The sequence below is a fragment of the Medicago sativa genome, chromosome 1 (genome assembly GCF_051527215.1).
Source record: "Medicago sativa cultivar Bolivia chromosome 1, Bolivia_mono, whole genome shotgun sequence".
Classification (NCBI taxonomy): Eukaryota; Viridiplantae; Streptophyta; class Magnoliopsida; order Fabales; family Fabaceae; genus Medicago; species Medicago sativa.
The window spans coordinates 67,247,669-67,268,885 of NC_140749.1; the positions used below are offsets into that span (position 1 = coordinate 67,247,669).

Sequence of the window (21,217 nt, forward strand, 5' to 3'; positions counted from 1 at the left end):
TACCAGAAACTTGTCTTTTAATAGGACTAAACATGGATAGTTCACTTCATTCCTTTCAACAAGGTATATATATGCTTCCAATGATGCTAAGAGGATGAAATGAAGCAGTAAAGATACAGTTGTGGTCTTTAGATTGTTGAACCCACTGATAAAGAAAACAAATTAGAGGGAATTAAAAGAAAGAACATGAGAGAAAAAGGTGAAAAGTGAAGATAAGTTTCTTGTGGAAATTAACTAAGAAGTTGGTTCAATAAACTTGCTAAAACTTCATTATAGCAAAGGAAAAACAAATAAGAATGACCCAAATCCTAGTGGCTGAGTGTTCATTAGTTGACCGTAAAAGAGAGAATAGCTAAATTTTGTATGATAGTATTAGTTGTGAAGTCCCACATCAGTGCATCAAGAGAGAAGTACAACAAGAGTCCAATATAAAGTCCAAAGCGAATCTGCACTGTATCATACATCAAGAGAGAATAGCACCATTTATGATAGCTCCTTTTCTTTTCAATTTGGTCAATATATATATTTGATTCCTTCTTTTTAAGAATTCAAGTTTAAAATTTATGTTGACCGAAAGAAAAGAAAAGGAACTCTCTAAATATATTTATTGAGGGAAAATCCTCTAGATTTATTCTTAATTTTTTTTTATTTTTTTTGATCAAAGGGAAAACAATAAAAAAACTAAGCAAATTTCTGTCTAAATACTCCGGAGGTATCCGCCAGCAGAGTGAGACTTAGCTGAGGAGGAGGAGACATCCACGTCTTTAAGGAATCAACATTTTTAGCCCCAAACTTGGCCAATCAGTCAGCACATTCATTGCCTTCTCACAAAGTATGATTAAATGAGACCACCCAAGGAAGAGAATAGAGCTTCCTAATGAGAGAAAGCAAGTTTGCATAAGGATGAAAGTCATTCTGATTAGTATCTACAATAAGATCCAAAGCTGTCCTAGAGTCCGATTCCATGATGATAGATCGATACCCAAGGTCCCACGCGATTTAAAGCCCTTTCCAAATAGCTGATAGTTCAGCTAGTAAATTAGAAGCTCTACCACAAGAACCAGAAAATCCTTGAATCCAAATTCCCATATTGTTTCTCAAGAGACCTCCAAAATCTGCATTACCGAGATTTCCAAAAGAAGAACCGTCTACATCGATCTTAATATAACCTTCAGAAGGGAGATTCCAACGAACCTAACGGACCACATGAGTACAGTTAATTGTTATTATTATTTTTTAAATAAATTGCAGTTTATTATTTTGAAAGTCTTATATCTTGAGAGATTAATTTCTTGGGTTGGACCCCGGACTACTAACGCCCCTCCCCTAAAAGGGTTAATAACAAATAATACTTGTAAATTTATTTTAACATAATAAAAAAATTAGTTGGCCCTGTACACTTAAATATTAATTAAAAAACTAACGTAGTAGATTGCTAGTGGCTTCTTTGTTTCATGTTACTTTTTCGTTGCTCTGTGACAGACCACAAAATTAAGTTCTACAATTTTTAATTTCTATTTCAATTCTAAATTCTAATCCAAATCTGGAAGTAGATTTTCTTAGTAATTTGATAGATGTTTAATCAACGATGCTTTGAATATTTTTCAACCTTTTCCAAAGAGGAATTTTATGTTGAGAAATTTGGCTTATTTAATTATGTGATAGAGTTATCTCTAGAAGAAGTAGAAGAAGATACATCAAAGAATGTTGGGTTTACAATTTACTAGTCAAATTTCAAGTTTTTTCCAATGATTTTTGCGATTCATGATTTTGTAAGTTCTAGTAGAGTGTACAAATCAATATTTTTTTAGCTCTACTAAGCAAGCAATATTTCTTAAAAAAAATGTCAGTGGTCGCAATCTTGGTTGCAACAGCAAGTTTCCGATCCTTTGCAATTCTAATGCGATTGCGTGATGGAAGTTGCATCAACCACATTTGACCGTAATTCTCTACACTATAAAGGATTGATACACGACTGTTACTTCGATTTAAAACCTTAGATCAACCCTGTGTCGCCTCATTATTTTTTTGTTGTTGAGGAAAATGTAACATAATTTATCGTTTTGTTAATAATATCTTTAAAACAACGTAAGTGCTCAATGATCCACTTTCCACCTTTAATAACTATAAGTGCAATCGCTGAATGTCTAGTTATATGCAAATCGTTTGTATGTCCTATGCATTCAAACTTAGATATTGAGCTGCAAACTATAGTTAATAATAGCACCAACGATTTCATGCATGTTTTGCGTGTGTTTTACTAAATTAACAAGTTGGTTCAACAATCCTCTTGATTATGTAATAAGGGAAAAGGAATGAGAATGACCCAAATCCATGTAGATGGAAATAGATAACAAATGAATAGCCAAGTTTTGTATTGATAGTGCTTATAGTCCCACATCGGAAAGTCAAGAGAGAAAGAGCAAATGTTCAATATAAATCCAAAGCGAGTCTTGTCAATTTTTAACACATTGTTTGATGCCGATTTCTTGTTTACGGGTCAACCTGGCAATTGTTGAAATTGAACCTCATTCTTGTCCCCGACAGGTCCAAGATTCTCCGCCCCTTCTCCATCCCTGCAGTGAAGTCATTTTTTTAATAAAATATATGTGATTTAGATTTTGTTTATATTTAGAGTTGTTACTTGTCACAGCGCCAGGTGTTATATTTTTAGGAGAACTAGCTATGTTTATCCTTTCTTACAATTTATAGAGAAGATCAACTGTAACAGTGTACTTTATCGTTCTTTTTTGTTGAGGAGGATAGGATGTAAAATGGTTTGCTGGAGGTTGATCCTCTAAATTGTTGATCCTGCACATCGGAACATCAAAAGAGAAACCCATCAAATGTCCAAATATATAAACCTGGAGCCTATCTTTGTAACCATTCAAGCTTCTTTTCTTCTACTATGTTTAAGAGCTTCTTTTCTATTTCCCTTAGCCAACTTAAAAATTTGTTTCCTTCTTTTAAAAGTTGGTTTTCTAAATTTTATGTTGGATAAGGTGAATTGGAAAAGCAACCCTCTAAATATATTTGTTGTGGGAAAATCCTCTAAATTTATTAATTAAAATTTTGACTTAATAATTTCTTTTGTTGCCCCATGACATTTGCCCGGTGCACCCAACCAAATTATGTTGTAAATTTGAAATTTCTAATTCAATTAAAATCATAAATCAAATTGTTAAGTATACTTTCGAGTAACATGTCTCCGATCTATAAAATTGAATGTGGTCTATTTAAGTACGTGGTAGAGCTATATCCAGGAGAAGATATATTGTGAAGAATGGTGGGATTGAAGGTCAAATTTCAAGTTTCTTCCGATGATTTTTAAGATTCACAATTTTATAAGTTCTAGTAGCGTACAAATCAATATATTTTTATCAGTTCTACTAAGCAAGCAAGATTTTTTTTAAATGTCAGTCACCACAATCTTGGTTGCGATATCAAGTTTCTGACACTCAGCAATCCTAATGCGATCGCGCGATTGAAGTCGCATAAGCCACATTTGACTGTTCAATTATGTGGTTAATTACGTTTAGTAATGACTAATGAATATAACAAGTTGTCGCAACTCATTAACAATCCACTTAACACAATTAACCACATTTTTTTAGCGTCATTAAACATGGTTTTCCAATATTAAAATATGTTGTAAAATTAGAGGTGGAAATTATCATATATAAGAAATTAAAGAGAAATATCATAACAAATAAACATGACTAATAATAAAGTAAAATAAAGCACAAGGAACTTATCGAATTTGGTTGCCGACACGGCTCCATCAAAATCTTCATAAATCAAATTAGAGGAAACTTGCAAAACAAAACACTGTTATGTAACCTGAGGCGTGACATAGTCAATGTCCTTGAGGATTTTTTTAATTGTTTAATGGGAATCACGAAGCATAAGCAACCAGTATCAATGATTTTGCGATTTTTGTTGAAGACTGATTCTACTAAGGTGTCTCCTTGTAATAGGTATGTTCCATACTACAAAGATGCTAAGGATGAAATGAAGCAGTAAAGATACATAGTTACATACAGTAGAGAGGGAGCATAAGTTTGTTGTGGAAGCTGTAAAGTTGCTTCAACAATCCCAATGTAGAGGCTCACGTAAGTTGAAGTTTGAAAATGGAAAGAAGAAAGAAAGTGTAGACTCTAAAATATCATGCGAATGAATGTTGAAGTTTATGGTCTTCGTATTCATTAGCTAAATATTTAAAATGAGGGTCAAACATTACTCATTATGTTAAATTTAACTGGGCATTACCTCATCGTCAAGGCGATAATTGCGAGCTTCATGCATCGCAGCACAACGGCATGGACGTGGACAAATATAATTGCCAAGTACCATGTTTGTTTTCGGTCAAGAAAGAATGGGGAGAACATTTATTTGTAGCTTAGTTTTCCTATGTTTTTTTTTATTCATTTAATGGTTGCAGACTTGAACATACTAAATCAGAAGACAAGGATTATTGTGAAAGTTGGAGAATGAATGTTAAGCTTCATAAATATTAGAGACTTCCAAGTCGTGCCTGAAGAATGCATTGATTACATTGGTAAATATATCAAGTCTACTCATGATTGAAATACAATATCCAATTTTACGTTTTTTTTTAAGGCAAGTCACTCAAGTGTCATATGTAAGTTGAATTTCCAAAATGAAAGTGTAGAGACTTTCACAATTTAAGTCCTACATCGGAACATGAAGAGAGAAACAAAATAAATATGGATTATAAATACTCTATATGCCTTATAATATTTTGAAAGTTGTTTGTCTAACATTTGATGTATAGAAAATTGTTTGCAGTTTCAAAAATGGTTTTCTTAACATCAACTGTGCTGATAAACAAATGACTTCTATTACTCTCCCTAAAAAAAAAAACTTCTATTACTCATTTCAATTATAAGTAGTCTCGTGTTTCACCAAATAAATCACATGTTCGGAGATCAAATTATAGGCGGAGAGGATGCTTAGATTGGTGGTAGGCATGTTTGGATTTTCGTACTCTATGCTATTCCAAAGTTTAGGCTCTAAAGGAGCATTTCCTTAGACTTATGAGATGCATTCTTAGGTAGATGCCATACTAGACATGAAGGTAGGGAAGTATCAAATGGGGAAACCAAGGTCTCCAAGGTTGAGTCCAACGATAACAAGTTGATTGTTGTTCTCAAAAGGATTCCACATGGTTCATTTCATTATTCGGTATCTTATAATTCACTTGGTAATAACTATTTACAGCAGAAAAAACCTCATTAAAAGCAAAAATTTGTTCACCATTTTCTGACCTACATTTGGTGACTTTGATAAGAGGTCAGATATGATGGGGGAAAAGTAGCAGCAAGTATCTTCACAGATGGCCACAAATACAAACCGGTGATTAGTGGCGAGTAAAAATGTGGCAAACGACTTGATTTGGGCGAGGAAAAACTGATGGTTGTTCGCATAGGAATGGAATCCATGTTGGATGTTGGTGGTGGAAGGTGAGAGGCAGTGGGGGTGAAGAGTGGTGGAAGACGGTGAGAGGCAGTGGGTGTGAAGAGTGGTGAAGGATTCAACATAGTTGATCTTTAGTAGAAGAATGTTAATGAAAAGCAATAAAATAAAATAAAAAACTGTCAAAGACCTGCCATAAATAAACTTCTTAAATTTAACTTACAAATGTCTAACCAAAACCATAAACTTCAAAACGCTGGGACTAAACGGCTAGTTTTACAGCACAAATGCTGTCCAAAAGTGAAATTAAAGTTTTACAGCACAAGGAGGATCCAATAAACAGCAGCCTCTACAAGTTCTTCCTCAAATGGCTTATCAAATCAAACCCATTACTTGTTCTCTGAACACTCCTTGAATTCAGTTGATGGACGCTTGATAGCTTTCCTCCCGAAACCATCACCAAAAGATCCAAATTCGACTTCGTCATCATCACTGTCAACAGTCTCTGAAGTCACTCGATTCTGATAGCTTCTTAGTTGAATAAGATATACATTGAAGTAATATCTCACCATGTCTTTTCTTGTCCTCTTTTGAAAGTAACTGGACGGATTGTTCCAAAAATACTTGTTTTGGGAGGGGATTTTTAAACTCATTATATCCTTAAATGTCTTTTCTTCATCACCAGTCCATTGGAGTGAAACTTCCTCGCCCATTTTATCAAAACCCCAATGGTAAAATGCAGAACCCAATTCAAACTTCAGCTTCATCCTGTTTGCAGCAATATGCAATCTTACACAGTCAACTGAACATTGAACATTGCAGCTACACTTTCCTCGTCTTCCTCTACCAACAAGATCTGTTTCAGTAGTAGGTCTTGAATCATCTTTAACAGGCCATACTTGTGTGCCTAACGATTTAGAGTCACTCCCATAAACTACACCAGTCCATTGCGGGACTTCCACTTGGAAAAGAGGACCAACAGAAACAAACTTATCACGAGAATCATCACTAAATGGGTCATATTTTTTCTCTTCAGTCACAGCTGCATTGGCAGTTGATTTTTTCTTTTTTCTCACAGCTGCTTTGGCAATTGATTTTTTCTTCTTGATCACAACATCTGGTTTGCCAGTTGTTTTCTCCATAGGACTTTTTTCTGATTCCATACCATGCAACTTAAGAGACATAGACAGCCTTTTACTACGTCTCAAATTCACCGTACCTTGGTGACCAAGAGAAACCGAATCCTCATACTTGGCACGATGCACCTTCACCTTCTGTAAAGCATAAAGTTTCAGAAAATTCAGTAGATATTTTTTGCATAACACTCAAATAAAATTTCTTCTTTTAGATCTTGTCAACTAGTAGAAGCATTTCTCAATTTTTTGATATCAAAGTAATAAAACCACAGTGATTCATTGAATAATCTATAGTGGCTTTTTACAAACCAGTTTGCAAAATATATATATATATATATATATGTAGCTTTTTACAAACCAGTTTGCACGATAGTGTCCGTTTCAAGGCTTTTCAGTTGGACCACCCTGTCCATTTCAAGGTTGCACCCACAGCAGAATCCAAATCATGCGATTTAGGGTTAAGTTTTGATTCATCGCAATAAATCGAGATTCCTATTGTGATCGCTATCCAACAAAGATACACACATCAATTAGTATTGATTGGGTTAATATTGTATTAACCCTATAGCAGTTAGCAGCAAGCTGAGAGTTTGGAATTTTATATATATTATTTTAGGAAAGAAACCGGTAGATTGTGATTATATATTTATTATGAATGCAGAATTAAGTACATTGTAATGCTAACCATAAATACATTAAAAGATAACTAGCCATTCATGTGAAAACATTCTGGTTCAGGATATGAAACGCACAAAAAATCCAATGTGTAAAATCATGTATAAAATCATTATGTGTAATGAAAATATACCTTGGATGATGATCCATAGTTTGGTTCTGCATGCTTTCTGACCGACAGAACATCTCGTGCCCTCAGCATCTGAACAGAAATGTCCTGGCCTCCTTTATACTCCTTCCCCTTTGATGGTTCTGTTAATGGTTGAGCTACAGGCGATTCCCGTTTACGTTTGCGAGAATTAAATTCCTTCTCCGTTTCCGCAGAAGAGGCGGTTATATCATCCTTAACACCAGTGCCCAATTTTTCATCGTCGCCGCCATTACCATCACCGTTGACATTTTGGACACCGTCACATTTGTTATTTCCGTTTTTAGTGTCCGATAAATAACCATCACTCTTGTGGTTAACCAAATCAATGTGCTTTATGATGTTACTCGATTCTAACGGGACAAAATCATCATCTTTGTCCTTTAGATTTGAGCAAAAATGGTTTTGAAACTCTTTTTCTAGATCTATTGGCAATGAGTTCACATACCCAAGGTTTTGAACTGCACTATCAACACGACTCTCAACAAGACAACCACCGTTTCTATGAATTTCAGTAAAAGTTTCAGCTTCAGGCCGATCAAGGGATGACCCGTTTTCCATGAACTTTTATAACAAAAATAAAGGAGGCAAAGAAAAACCTAGCTTGCCCTTTTGTTTATGTTGATCGTACAAACACAGAACATCACAAAAATGGCGGTGACATCAAGGAAATGAAGGGTTCCCTGGCAGTATGAAGAGATAGGTACAATTAATCACAGGATCAAAGTTGAAACCTGAAAATTATTGATAATTGATGGTGGCGGTGATGGTACTAACTGGTGCTGCTGTAGAATTTCAATGCTGCAAATGAAAAAAATTAGCTGAATTTGAGTTTTTATTCAAAAGGATAAGAAATATGGTGCGAAAATAAATGACTAAGGTTGAAAAGTTATGAGAATAAAACCCTCCTCTTCTCTCAGGGGTATTTCTCATACCTTCATTTCATTCCCCTTCTTTGAACTCCCTCCCAACAAAATATTTTTTGACATTAAAAAAAATCAAACACTTGTTGTTGTTCCTCTATAATGCTAAATACTAGGGTTGTTAATTGGGCGGGCCAGGCCGATTTAATCTAGTCCAATAAAGCCCAAATCGATTAGGTCAAGTCAAACCTACAATAAAAAATGGACATGAATCCACTGCAGTTGATAAACCATACACGCTATGGGTAATCTCGGCCATTGATTTGAGATAAGACGATTAAGATTACCGATTCATTAAAGCATTTACAAATCATCACATACATCAATTTTAAATCGGACGGTAGAGGTGAGTAATTGCGTCACGCAGTTAAGCACCAAATCCATTTCCCAAATCAAACTTGGGGGAATGTATTGAGTCAGATCTTAAAATATAATTTTGACATAAAAATTCTTCTATATTTAAAAAGACAATAAAAATATAATGACTTTCCTTCAAAAAAATAAAAATATAATGACTTCTAAAATTTTGTAATTTTTAAGATGGGATTTAAAATTGGTCAAAGAAAAAGGTGGAATTTAATAGATCGAAATGGTATAAATTTATAACGGTTAATTTCCCAAAGGGCCCCTTTAACTTTTATCAAATATATTAAAAGTTACAAAACTAAATGCAAATATAATAATAAAATAATAATGTGCGGAAAAAGAAAAGTATAATCGTCCCAGTGAGTAGGTCAGTTGCAAGGGACACTGCATTATATATGCAGGGGCTGGGGTTCGAACCCCGGACACCCCACTTTTTCACCTTAAGAGGTGAATTTTTAGCCACTAGGCTATTTGACAAAAAAAAAAGTATAATCAACACAATTGTTTCCACACACACACTCATTCTTATATTGTCGATAATATATTTCAATGGCTATAAAGTCTGGCCTGGTTAGGTCAGGTATGCGATAATCAAACTTAGGTGAATGTATTGGGTCACACCTTAAAAAGATTATATAAAAGTCTTACATATTTTAAAAGACAATGTAAGGTTTTGTAATTTGAAAGATTTTAAAAGACCTAACTCGTAAAAATTTATAAGATTTGAAATGACAATAAACAACGAAGATTTTTTTTGGATAGTAAAATGTTATTAAGTTACTAGTCGTATCCAGGGTTTGAGCCCTGAGCTTCCTTCTTAGAACTCTTTTCATGTCTCTTAGAAAACAAGGAACAACTCACATTTCATTAACATTAGGATAGTAAATTTTGTTGATAAAACCAATTGAAGGAGACTAGCTCCTCCACGCTTGTCTTCCAGACACCTTGATAAGGACCTGCGATGCATCCCAATAAAAGTGAGTGAAACTGAAAACAACAAAGAGAAGAAGAAAAACCCATTTCTACAATTGTGTTAATCTGAGATACAATTGTGTTATTTGAAGATCAAAATAGAGACGTTGTATATGTTTCTCTTACTACTTACCTACTACAACAACTTACACACATTTTAAAAATTAACACAAACCAAATGACACCCGTATTCGACACCAAAATTTGATGTCAAAAAATTGTTTCTCTTAAAGCTAAGCAGTCATAGATTGAAGTACAATTACAAGACCAGCAGCACTCAGTAGCAGTTGTTGACTGCTGATCCAAATAGATAACACCCCACATTGAATTTAAACATATACAATCTATAGTTCTAAAGGAAGAACATTTCAATTGGAGCACAGAAAAAGTTGCAATGAAGAGAGCAGCACCATATCAATTATTTTGAGACAAAAAGGGCAAAAGATTTGTAATATTACAGCCATCAATATCATATCCAACATTAATTACATCATTATAAGCAACATAAGGAGTATGCCATTATTTGTGTATGTCATCATTTTATTTTATACAATAAATGTACACTGATATCATTATTACAAAGCAGTAATGATCAATACATATAAGCAATACAGTGCAAACAGGTCATTCAGCGTACTTTTTATCCAAACGAAAAATGAAGCAAGAAAGTCTTTGATGAGTTATACCACAAAACTGAGAAAGGGTTATAAAAATATTCATTGAAGAGAGAATCAGGGTAGAATCTCATCTTAGACTGATAAAAGCAAGATTGTGAAGAGTAGACCAGATGAAGAATAATCCAATAGTTAGAGGTTTTTTTTTATCAAAGCACTTAAAAATAAAAGTCAGGAGAGGCATGAACCGAATACAAAAGAGTTCCGAAAAGGACTACTAAAAAGAGAACCTAGAGAGAGTATGGAACACCACTAATATCTCTAGCAAGTAACAGTCGTAAAAACAACGGGGGGTCATTCCAGCATTGAGATGTAAAGCTTGGTAGTCCCTGCCCATTTTTAGCCAAAGCGTCCGCCACCTTGTTTCCCTCCCTAGGAATATGGGTGCAGACAACATTCAATTCTATAGCCATGTGCATGCAATTGTTCCAGCGATTTATGATTTGCCAAGGCACATTAGCCGTTCGGTTGAAAGCTCTAACTAGCAACAAGGAGTCGCTTTCTATCCAAACATTCAGAAGATGAAGTGACTCCGCCTTTTCAATGGCAAACATTGCTGCCGTAAGCTCAGTTATAAGAGTAGTAGCATGTCCAAGATTCTGAACAAAACCGCCAAGGAAATCACACTGCGAATTTCTGAAGACACCCCCTATAGAACCATAAGAAAGGGAACCATAATTAGAGCCATCTAGGTTGATCTTGGTCCATTCCGGAGGGGGGGGATGCCAGCAGACAGTAAAGCGGTTACTCATGGGTTTCTGCTTCAGTGGGAGGTGAAAGAGATGAGGTGAAAGAGATGAGAGATTTTCAAATCAAGCATCAAAGAAATAGTATCCTGGATGGATTGAAAGCTGCATCCGATTTCCACAATCACAGTTCGAATCAGCTTCTCAATCGAGGTGACCTTATTGTTGAAATACCTTTCATTGCGTTCTATCCAAATTTTCCGAACGATATGCAAAACTGCAGCGATCAGGACTTGCTGAACCATTTTACTCCAATTCCCGACGCAACCGTTGATAAGAGGTAACCAATCAGAGCAATCCAGATTCTGGTCAATCCCAGCACCCAGCCAATTCCACATTTTTTGAGTTTCCAAACAGTTAAAGAAGATATGAAAGGAAGTTTCGGCATGGTGGTTACAGAAACAGCAAATTGAGACAATATTGCAGCCTCTCTTTCTAAGATTGTCATCCGTGGACAGCTTATTATGCGCTAATCTCCAAAAAATGAAAGCCCGGGAGGGAGGGACATAACTGTTCCAAATAAGCGCACACCAGTTCAACTTTGGGCCTGAAAGGCGCCAAGTGTTATAGGCAATATTACTAGTTAACTCTCCATCCATAGCAGCCACCCAATTAAGCCTATCCGAACAGTCCTCCACAGGGAGAGTAATAGAGAGAATCTGTTGAGCTAAGCCTGTGTGTTTTTGAATCAAATAGTCCGGGATGTTCCAATGACCATCCAAAATGTAATCAGACAATCTCATATTGAGATTAGAGTGCAGGTGTGTAGGGATGTTCAGAGATTCAACAATAGGTTTGGTCAGCCATTTTCCCGTCCAAAAGTTGACAGATTTACCGTTCCCTATGGTCCAAGAGGAGTGCTCGTATACTAAACTAAGGTGAGATTTCAAACCTGACCAAATAGAGGAAGCAATGTTGTAGTTAATAGGCTTACCATGCTTTAAGTATCTGGCTCTACTCATATGAGCCCATTGCTCTTCAGAAGTCACTAAAGACCAACAAAGCTGCAGAAGAGACGCTGTGTTGACCAATCTGGGGTCCTTTATGGCTAGACCACCTTCCTCCTTGCTCTTGCATAAAACCCTCCAAGCTACTGTGCAGATCTTAGTCTGTGTAACATCACCACTCCAGATAAAGTTCTTGAGCATCTTAGTAAGTAGCTTTAATAGACTAATTAGAGGTAGAGAGGGAGATCAAGAAAAATATAGGTTAAGTCATGAAGAGGTATTTAGAGGTAGATGATCTATCTTTGGACCTAATACATGACAGGACTATTGGCATCAATTGATACATATAAACGATCCGGCCTAGTAGGAAAAAGACTGGTTGTTGTTTTTTCTTCACCATTCGTGATTGCTTTTTGACAAATGAATCAATGTTGGTTGCCATAAATTATAGGCAGGTCTACATCATTAAATTGAGAAATCTAATTTCCCATTCCCAACCCAAAAAGAAAACATTAACGTTTTAGCTCCTCATATGAATACAAACCCAAGAGCTTATAGCACACAAAACTACGATAAGTGTGTGGGTGCTGCTGACATGTGTGTTGGCAAGTGAGGACAAAAGACATTCATATTCTATTGGTTTCAGCAGGGATCATTCATGGAAAAAAAAAGTGAATCTTCGTCTAGCATTACTTTTTGTGTATTATTTGTGAGGATGGGAGTTGATGCATTTGATATGGAACATAAATCATTTTCCACAATCTTGCATCATCAAATCTTTATATTTACCAATTGATGAAATCTCCCCCAATTGGAATTATATGTAAAATGACAACTTATGGTCAACAATAATGAAGAAGATCTCATAATTTTAACATAGATTGCATAAATATATTATAACAGCCATTACAGTTTTATTCTGGAGAAACTTAACAAGGATTACTACCTTTAACTTTTTGTTCATATGCAGCACAATCTCGCATCATCAAGGAAGCAGCTTCACCATTCAATGGATCTAATGCATTAACAAGATCTGAGTGAAAATAAGAAAAATGTAAGTTAGCAAAAATAACAATCAAACAAGGTTGAATCAAATGCATAGCAAGTGCACTTTTAGTAATATAAATTACCACCATTATATGTAAGGTGAAGGTTGTTAATAATGCCTACCAAACATGGGACTCCAAGTTTGGTTAATAACGTCTAAACAAACAGAACCAGACCTGAATATCAAAGAAAAAAATTGATCAGCTGTTGAGTGTAGCAATTCGTTTGAGCAACAGCCAATAGAGGTTCCATGGAGAACAATGGTGTTGCTTACATATGATAGAAAACAAGGAAGCTATTTTTTTACAGGAAAATGTTATCAAGTTAGTAGTTCTGTTAGTTTATATGGTTTGAATCCTGAACTTTCATCTTAAAACTCCTTCAGTGTCCCTTAGAAAACAATGAAAGTTTGCTTGCTATGAAAAACTCACATTTCATCAATATTATGATGGTAAATTTTGTTGACAAAAGCAATAGATGGAGACTTATAAGGATAAGCATCAGGTAGCTCCACTCTTATCTTCCATACACCTTGACAAGGACCTGCAATGAGTCCAAATAAAAGTGAGTGAAAACCTATGTAGCATGGACTCATCAGATTAAAGGCATGTCCAATGTCCGGCACCAACACGAGTCTGACACACATGGCTATATTCTATGAAGCACAGACACCTGACATGACATAATTGAATGTAATGACATGTGCCAGTGTCGCGTTGGTGTTGGACACCGGAAACGCCTTCAATTAGAAGTGTTGATGCTATAGAGGTGAAAACAAAAAGAAGAAAAGTGAGTGAAAACCTATATAGGACCGACTTTTTAGATTAAAGGCATGTCCAGTGTCCGGCACCAACACGACATTGACACACATGGTTATATTATATGAAGCACAGACACCCAATATGACATAATTGAATGTAATCACATGTGTCAGTGTCGTGTCGGTGTTGGACACCAAACACGCCTTCAATTAGAAGTGTTGATGCTATACAGGTGAAAAAACCATTTCAGTTCAACCTTTAAAGTCACAATGCACTGTATGTGCTAAACACATTTTGACATAATTTTGATGTCAAACAAAAAAATCATTTTTCTTAGAGTTAACCAGTCATAGATCCTAATGCAATTCATCTTCAATGAGGAAAATGGTCAAACATTTAATGATGAAACAAAAAGGGAAAAAAATTGATACAAGGGGGATGCAAGAAACTAACTGTGTTTATGTCGATTGAATTCAACAAAAAACTTTTGCATGGCATCATTGATCATCTTCACCTTGTAATCACTCATAATCCTGCTCCGCAACATACATTAGAATCTCAGAGGAAAAAAAATCTATATTAGAAATCAGGAAAGACAAAATTCCAAAAACTCTTCGAAATCAGAAACAAAATTAAATTAATTAACTTGTCATCCATAGTTTCTTAATCATAGTTTTACCCATAGTTTTAATGGATCGGATGAATGGTGGATTAATGGATTAAATTGTCATCCATAGTTTTACCCTTGAATTATCCTTGTTTACTTTTCATATTATGAAGCGAATTACTAATATTAGTAATGAATATTTTTTTCTATGAAATATATAAACATATCTTGTAATTTTAGAATTGCACACAAATTTTTATTTTAAATGCTTAATACATGCTTTAGTTCCTTAACTTATTTTTAGATTTCATTTTGGTCTTCTAACTATAAAGTGTCTCAATTTGGAGTAATTTGTTCTAATTTTTTTTTCTTTATAAAATCTGAATTTTTTATATATTTTTCAAAAAAAAATTATCCAGATTTTTAAAAATTAAAATATTTTCCAGAATTTTGTAGAAAAAAATTTAAAAAAACTTTTTTTGGAAAAAAAACTCTGACCTTTTTTTTAAAAATTTCATAAAAAAATAAATTTTTTCAAATTTTTTAATTATCTGGAATATTTTTTTCTTCATATTTTCTAAAAAATATGAATTTTTTATATATTTTTGGCTTAAAAAAAATCAGGTGTTAATCATTCACCGTAGGCTACAATAAACCTACATGATCTAACGGTTTTCTATTTGAAAAATAGATCAAACAGTTAAAATGTAACGGATAGGACCAAAAGAGGTAACGACAAAAGACATAAAGGACCAAATTGAGACACTTTATAGTTAGGGGACCAAAATGAAATCCGAAAATAAGTTAAGGGACCAAAGCATGTATTAAGCCTATTTTAAACTAGCGAAAAGACGGGCACTCACGTGTCCGTCTTTCCGCTCTTTTAATTGCATTAAAGTTTGAAAATTATGAACGGTTGTTTTTTTACGAAATTTTGATTTTTATTAAAACTAAAAGTATAAATGTTTGTTGTTTTCAAGTTATAACAAAGCAAACTACCCATGATTATCTATTTCAATTTCAACTAGCGAAAAGACTCACGTGTCTGTTTTCGCTCTTTTTATTGCGCTAATTTTTGAAAATTATGAATGATGTTTTTTTATGAAATTTTAATTTTGATTATGTTTGTTGCTCTTTTACCGCACTAACGTGTGTGTGTATTTTATTATGTTTGTTTGTATAATTTTGATTACAATTTTTAAATTTTTAAATATTAATAGAAATTATTTGTACATCGACTTATCTACAAATTATTGTCAAAACATATAACGAAATTATTTATCAACTTAACGTATTTTGGTTTGTCTGTATATAAAATAAAAATAAAAACAAAATAATGATCGTTTTCTTGTTGATTATATTTATAGTGACATATAATTGATCTAATTTGTTACACTTTTTGAAGGATAAAGGAAAAAAAAAACAGAACATATATTCATACCGTGCTTGTTACACGAAATATTTTGTGCGTATCAAAATAAATTGTGTTTGTTACACTTTTTAATATTTAAATTCATTCTCATCCATTATTTTTTTTAAATGATAAGGAAAAAATCGAACATATAAAATTTGTTACATTTTGTTTTAATATTTGAATTTACTTTTATCTATTTGTTATATGTTATATTTATATTAAAAGTTGAGGGTAATTTTGGAAGGAGAAAAACTAGTAGATAACAAATGACAATGTAAGTTACATATGTTTAATTATTTTTTTCCGTAAAAAAAAATTATATATATTTTTGAAGGGTAGTTACGTATAACGGTTTTTTCTCAACAAAAAACAAGAAAAGCAGATAACAACTGATGCTATTTTCCTCCCAGTTTCCTTTATCGCATAACAAACTCTATCTATATATAAACATAAACCTTAAGCCATAAGAAAGAACACAGTCACTCAGAAGTGTTTTGTTTCAATTTTCTTGTCAAGAGGTTTTCGATAATCAAATCAAAATCAAACGATGTACAGGGTAGCAAAAGCATCCGAGTACCTTGTGATAACCGGAGCTGGAATCGAAGACATCAAACTTGCAAAGAAATCATGGGTTTTCCCTGGTCAATCTTGCACCGTCTTCGACCTCTCCCCGGTGAATTATACCTTCGAAGTTCAAGCCATGAGTGCCGAAAAACTGCCTTTCGTTCTTCCCGCTGTCTTCACAATTGGTCCTCGTGTTGACGATCAGGAAAGCCTCCTCAAATACGCTAAACTGATTTCACCTCATGATAAACTCTCGAATCATGTCAAGGAACTAGTTCAAGGAATCATCGAAGGGGAGACACGTGTCCTCGCTGCTTCGATGACCATGGAAGAGGTTTTCAGAGGAACAAAAGAGTTTAAACAAGAAGTATTCGAGAAAGTTCAACTCGAACTAAACCAATTCGGGTTATTGATTTACAATGCCAATGTTAAGCAATTGGTGGATGTGCCTGGTCATGAATATTTCTCATATTTAGGGCAAAAGACGCAAATGGAAGCAGCGAATCAAGCTAGGGTTGACGTGGCAGAAGCTAAGATGAAAGGTGAAGTTGGCTCGAAATCTAGGGAAGGGCAAACACTGCAGAATGCAGCAAAAATTGACGCGGAGACGAAAGTTATTGCTATGCAGAGGGCTGGAGAGAGTGACAAGGAGGGATTTAGAGTTAGGACTGAAGTGAAGGTTTTTGAGAATCAAAGAGAGGCTGAAGTGGCTGAGGCTAATTCTGAGTTGGCGAAGAAGAAAGCAGCTTGGACTAAGGCGGCTCAAGTGGCTGAAGTCGAGGCTTCTAAAGCTGTGGCTCTAAGGGAAGCCGAGTTGCAAGGTGAGGTTGAGAGGATGAATGCTTTGACTACTACTGAGAAGCTTAAAGCTGATTTACTTAGCAAAGCTAGTGTTGAGTATGAAACCAAGGTTAGTCCATGCAAATATAACTCCTTCTTTCATTTATTAAAATTATTATTATTATTCAAATTGTTTTACTAGCAACAATAATAATACTTTAATATCTTTTGGTAGAAAATAAGTCACTGTAGTTAAAGTTTTTTGGCATACATGAATGTAACGAGACTTATTTTTTTATTTTATTTTTTAATATGTTATATGGACTATGGAATAGTCAAATTTTTTGGCATACATGAATCTATCATTTGCTAAATTTATGTATCATTATAAAACTAAATCATATGGTATGTTCATATAATATTTGTTTCATGACAATTTTGTTCTAAATTAATTTTGTTAGGAATGTGCCAAGTCTAAATCGTGGATCCCTTTGCTTGCTATTATTTTGTGTACTTTTGGTCAAGTTTGTTGAGTTAGCAAGTGCTATGTTTCGTTTGGATAAAACAAAACGATTGACATATGGTATGTAAATAGCAAATAGATTGAAGAATATGGAATTATTACTACCAACCAAACCTTGTCAATTTTTTTAACATGAAACAGTTACTTAGAAGTAAAACATAACAAAGTAGGTTGTATGCTAGATGAATGATTTTCAATGTTTATTTTTTAAGTACTGGTTGAAATTTTGGATGGTTTAGGTACAAGAGGCTAACTGGGAATTATACAAGAAACAAAAAGAAGCAGAAGCAATTCTGTATGAGAAGAAGGCAGAGGCAGAAGCACAGAAAGCATTGTCAGATGCAACATTTTATGCGCGCAAGCAAGCAGCTGAAGCAGAGCTATACGCAAAGAAAAAAGAGGCAGAAGGGATTGTGACACTTGGGAATGCTCAAGGAGTGTATGTAAATACACTTCTCAATGCACTTGGAAACGACTACACAGCTCTAAGGGATTACTTGATGATAAATGGTGGCATGTTTCAAGAGATGGCTAAGATCAATGCTGAGGCAGTACGTGGACTTGAACCTAAGATTAGTATTTGGACTAATGGAGGTGACAATGGAGGCGGAATAACGGAAGGTTCTATGGGCATGAAAGAGGTTGCTGGTGTTTACAAGATGCTGCCACCTCTGTTTAAGACTGTCCATGAGCAAACAGGCATGTTGCCTCCTGCTTGGATGGGAACCTTATCCGACAAAAGCTCTTAATTAGGAGGATGCTTGTATTAGGTTTATAGTAGCAATACCTTTTATTTTGGTAATTTAGCAGTAGTACTTTTTATTGTGTGATACATGTGTCTGATTCACTAGTCTTTTTCATATGCATGGTATTTTATGAATGGATTTTTATGATGATTTAACTTGCCATAAGTATGCTAATTTTTCATGCATGGTACAAAAGTAATGTATTTTTCATGCTTGGAAATGAATGGAATTTCCCATGCTTGATACTGTCATATTTTGGTAATTTAGTAGTTTTAAGTTCAAAATCTTATATTATATGCTAAATTAATTTACAATTTTTCATGATTGGTATTTTATGAATGGAATTTTTGCAATAACAACTAAGCTCATGAGAAGGACTGACGAACATTACATTATGGTTTTTTCTTATTTGGAAGTATATATGCATACTCATAAACAGGAGCTACTATTTCTATTTCATTATCATGTTTTGAAGAGTTATATTATATAAACATTAAAATATAGACATCGTATAAATTAATTGCCATTCTTGCCTCTTCTGGGTGTGACGCTCCATCGTAATATCACACTTCTCGGCAACAACATCCCGAATCTTTACTTGATTGTCATTAGCACTTGCAAGAATATTCCTGTATGTTATAGGAATGAAAGTTGCAAACAGTGCAAGCAGTGAGATTTACATACACACACTAGATAGGTACCAAATTATATACATGCTATTTTTTTTTCCTAAGAACTCGGTATGGCTGTCATTGTTGTAAAAGACCATCTTCCTTGTAATAGACCAGAAAAAATAGGAGGCCGTGGATTAGAATTTCTCAACAAACCCAGTGTGAATAACACTGCATCGCCTTTTGAAAGTTGTAATCGAAATAATGATGACTGCTCAACAAATATGAGCATTCTTGTTACAGAAGGACTTCATGATTGGCGTAGAACCAGAAATGGTGCCCTGTCTAGTCTGATAGATAGATAAGATGGAGATCTGGTGGTCCCTGCGACTGTGGTGGCTGGGATGAGGGTTGTCCACCGATGGTTCTGCCTCAAGTAGAAAATGTTGTGAAAGATCAATGTTTTAATATGTATATTTGCATTAAGAAAAACAAGTCACCAAGTCACCAAGTCTTCGGTTTTTGTTTAATATGAAAATGTTGTGAAAGATCAATGTTTAAATATGTATATTGCATTAAGAAAAACAAATTGAGAGGAAATAAAAGAAAGAAGGTAAATGATAGAAAGGTGAAAAGTGATAGAAAGGAGTATTCAGAAAAACAGTCAAGAAAATTTCATGCAAAATAAGGAAGAAAAACTATAGTGTTTGAAGGAAAAAACTATGATGATGCTTCCAAAGTGATCTTCTTCATCTCTAGATAGATCGTAATAACAATCAAGAACTGCAGTTAAATCAAAAAAATAAAAATCTTAAAATCTAGTTTTAAATTTTAAAGAGTGCAACATTAGATTCCTAAATTTTGACCGAAGCTCAAAAGTGAATTAAGAAAGTGAACAATATCAAATTCGTTGCTTTGAAGCCTCGGTAGAAACTCCATAAATGAAATAGTGCACACTACAGTGAACGTGAGGATATCAAACTCTGCATAGAACAAAAGACTCGCTTCGGATTTATATTCTACATTTGCTGTTTTTCTCTCTACATTTTCCGACTTGAGTGAGATTCGTATTGGATAAAAGAAACACTATAGTATTTTGCATGAAATTTTCTTTTTGTATGTTATGATTTTCTCTTTGTGTCTTCAATGGTTGGACAATGACTTTGAGAGATGGTTGTAATCAATAATCCTGAATAGTAGAGGTAGAAAAAGATGGATAATGTAAGCTTATGGATTCAGAAAGAAGGCCAATGGAAAAAAGATTCCTTGCTTGACTTGTGTAGTGATAGGGAAGAACTATACACTTAACACGAAGATTCTTCGAAGGCTCGGCTAAAGAAGTTGATTAAAAGGTCAAACTCTCATTCATCTATACCTGTAAATGCTCTATACTACAATCACAAATCAGTTGAGTTTTCTTCAAGGATTTATTTTTTGGGCATGCTAATGGACTTGACAATAAGATTCCAAAGCATATTGTGAGCGTGAACGCGAAATATCTTCATCAATGCTTCAAATTGGTACATAAAGTTGCAGTTAAAGCAGCTCAATGGAACATACCTATGAGCTTAAAAGCAACAAACATGGAGATGTTATCACAAAGCTTAATGACGAATAAATCTTCTGATGGGAATTTTGTCTTAGATTGTCCTGTGGCCAGTGAGAACAGAGAAGAGTATGATAATTTTGGTGATTCAGATAGATATGACAATTTGAACAGGACAGATTTTCCTGATGCTGAAGGATTGATCTTATGGTATCTTCTAGTGGTTTAAGTATATATTCATCATATAAACTTGAAAAGGAAACAACACTTTGCGCAAAATCATAACTATGATTTTATGGTCTCTTCTAGTGGTTTAAGTGTGGTAGATTGTGACAAATCCGGATTCAATGGTGGCTAAGTTGTTCAAGACTAGATATCATTCTTTTGGGGATTTATTGAAGCAATCTGAGTTTCACATGGTGAAGTATGTGCAGGCATTAGGTGGGCAATAGGGGACACTGGTATGATTACTAATCACCGGGACACTGGCAAAGTATAGTTAGCATGAAAACCGAACATATACTCCTTTGAACAGAACAAAAAGCCCCTTAGTTATCCTACTAATGACAACTTGATGATCAAATTGATCTTTGGT

General features: G+C 34.4%; 2 protein-coding genes and 1 long non-coding RNA gene across 3 annotated transcripts; 1 reads left to right on the plus strand and 2 right to left on the minus strand.

Moving 5' to 3' along the window:
• Nucleotides 1–5,627: 5,627 nt before the first annotated feature.
• On the minus strand, nucleotides 5,628–14,471 carry LOC146956615 (uncharacterized). Its single transcript, XM_085749516.1, has 7 exons — nucleotides 14,285–14,471; nucleotides 13,502–13,613; nucleotides 13,194–13,246; nucleotides 12,970–13,056; nucleotides 9,561–9,640; nucleotides 7,381–7,959; nucleotides 5,628–6,710 (listed from the first exon to the last, which is right to left on the minus strand). The coding sequence occupies exons 1-7, from the start codon at nucleotides 14,376–14,378 to the stop codon at nucleotides 5,826–5,828; spliced, it is 1,890 nt and encodes a 629-aa protein (XP_085605642.1). The 5' UTR covers nucleotides 14,379–14,471; the 3' UTR covers nucleotides 5,628–5,825.
• LOC146956616 (uncharacterized) lies at nucleotides 10,102–12,184 on the minus strand. The gene is made up of 2 exons (XR_015020465.1): nucleotides 12,011–12,184; nucleotides 10,102–11,944 (listed from the first exon to the last, which is right to left on the minus strand). It is a non-coding gene; the product is annotated as an uncharacterized LOC146956616 (long non-coding RNA).
• A 1,558-nt stretch (nucleotides 14,472–16,029) lies between the features above and the next one.
• Nucleotides 16,030–19,885, plus strand: LOC146956617 (flotillin-like protein 1). Its single transcript, XM_085729966.1, has 2 exons — nucleotides 16,030–17,326; nucleotides 17,959–19,885. Exons 1-2 carry the CDS (start codon nucleotides 16,400–16,402, stop codon nucleotides 18,466–18,468), a joined length of 1,437 nt encoding a protein of 478 aa, XP_085586092.1. The 5' UTR covers nucleotides 16,030–16,399; the 3' UTR covers nucleotides 18,469–19,885.
• Nucleotides 19,886–21,217: the final 1,332 nt, after the last annotated feature.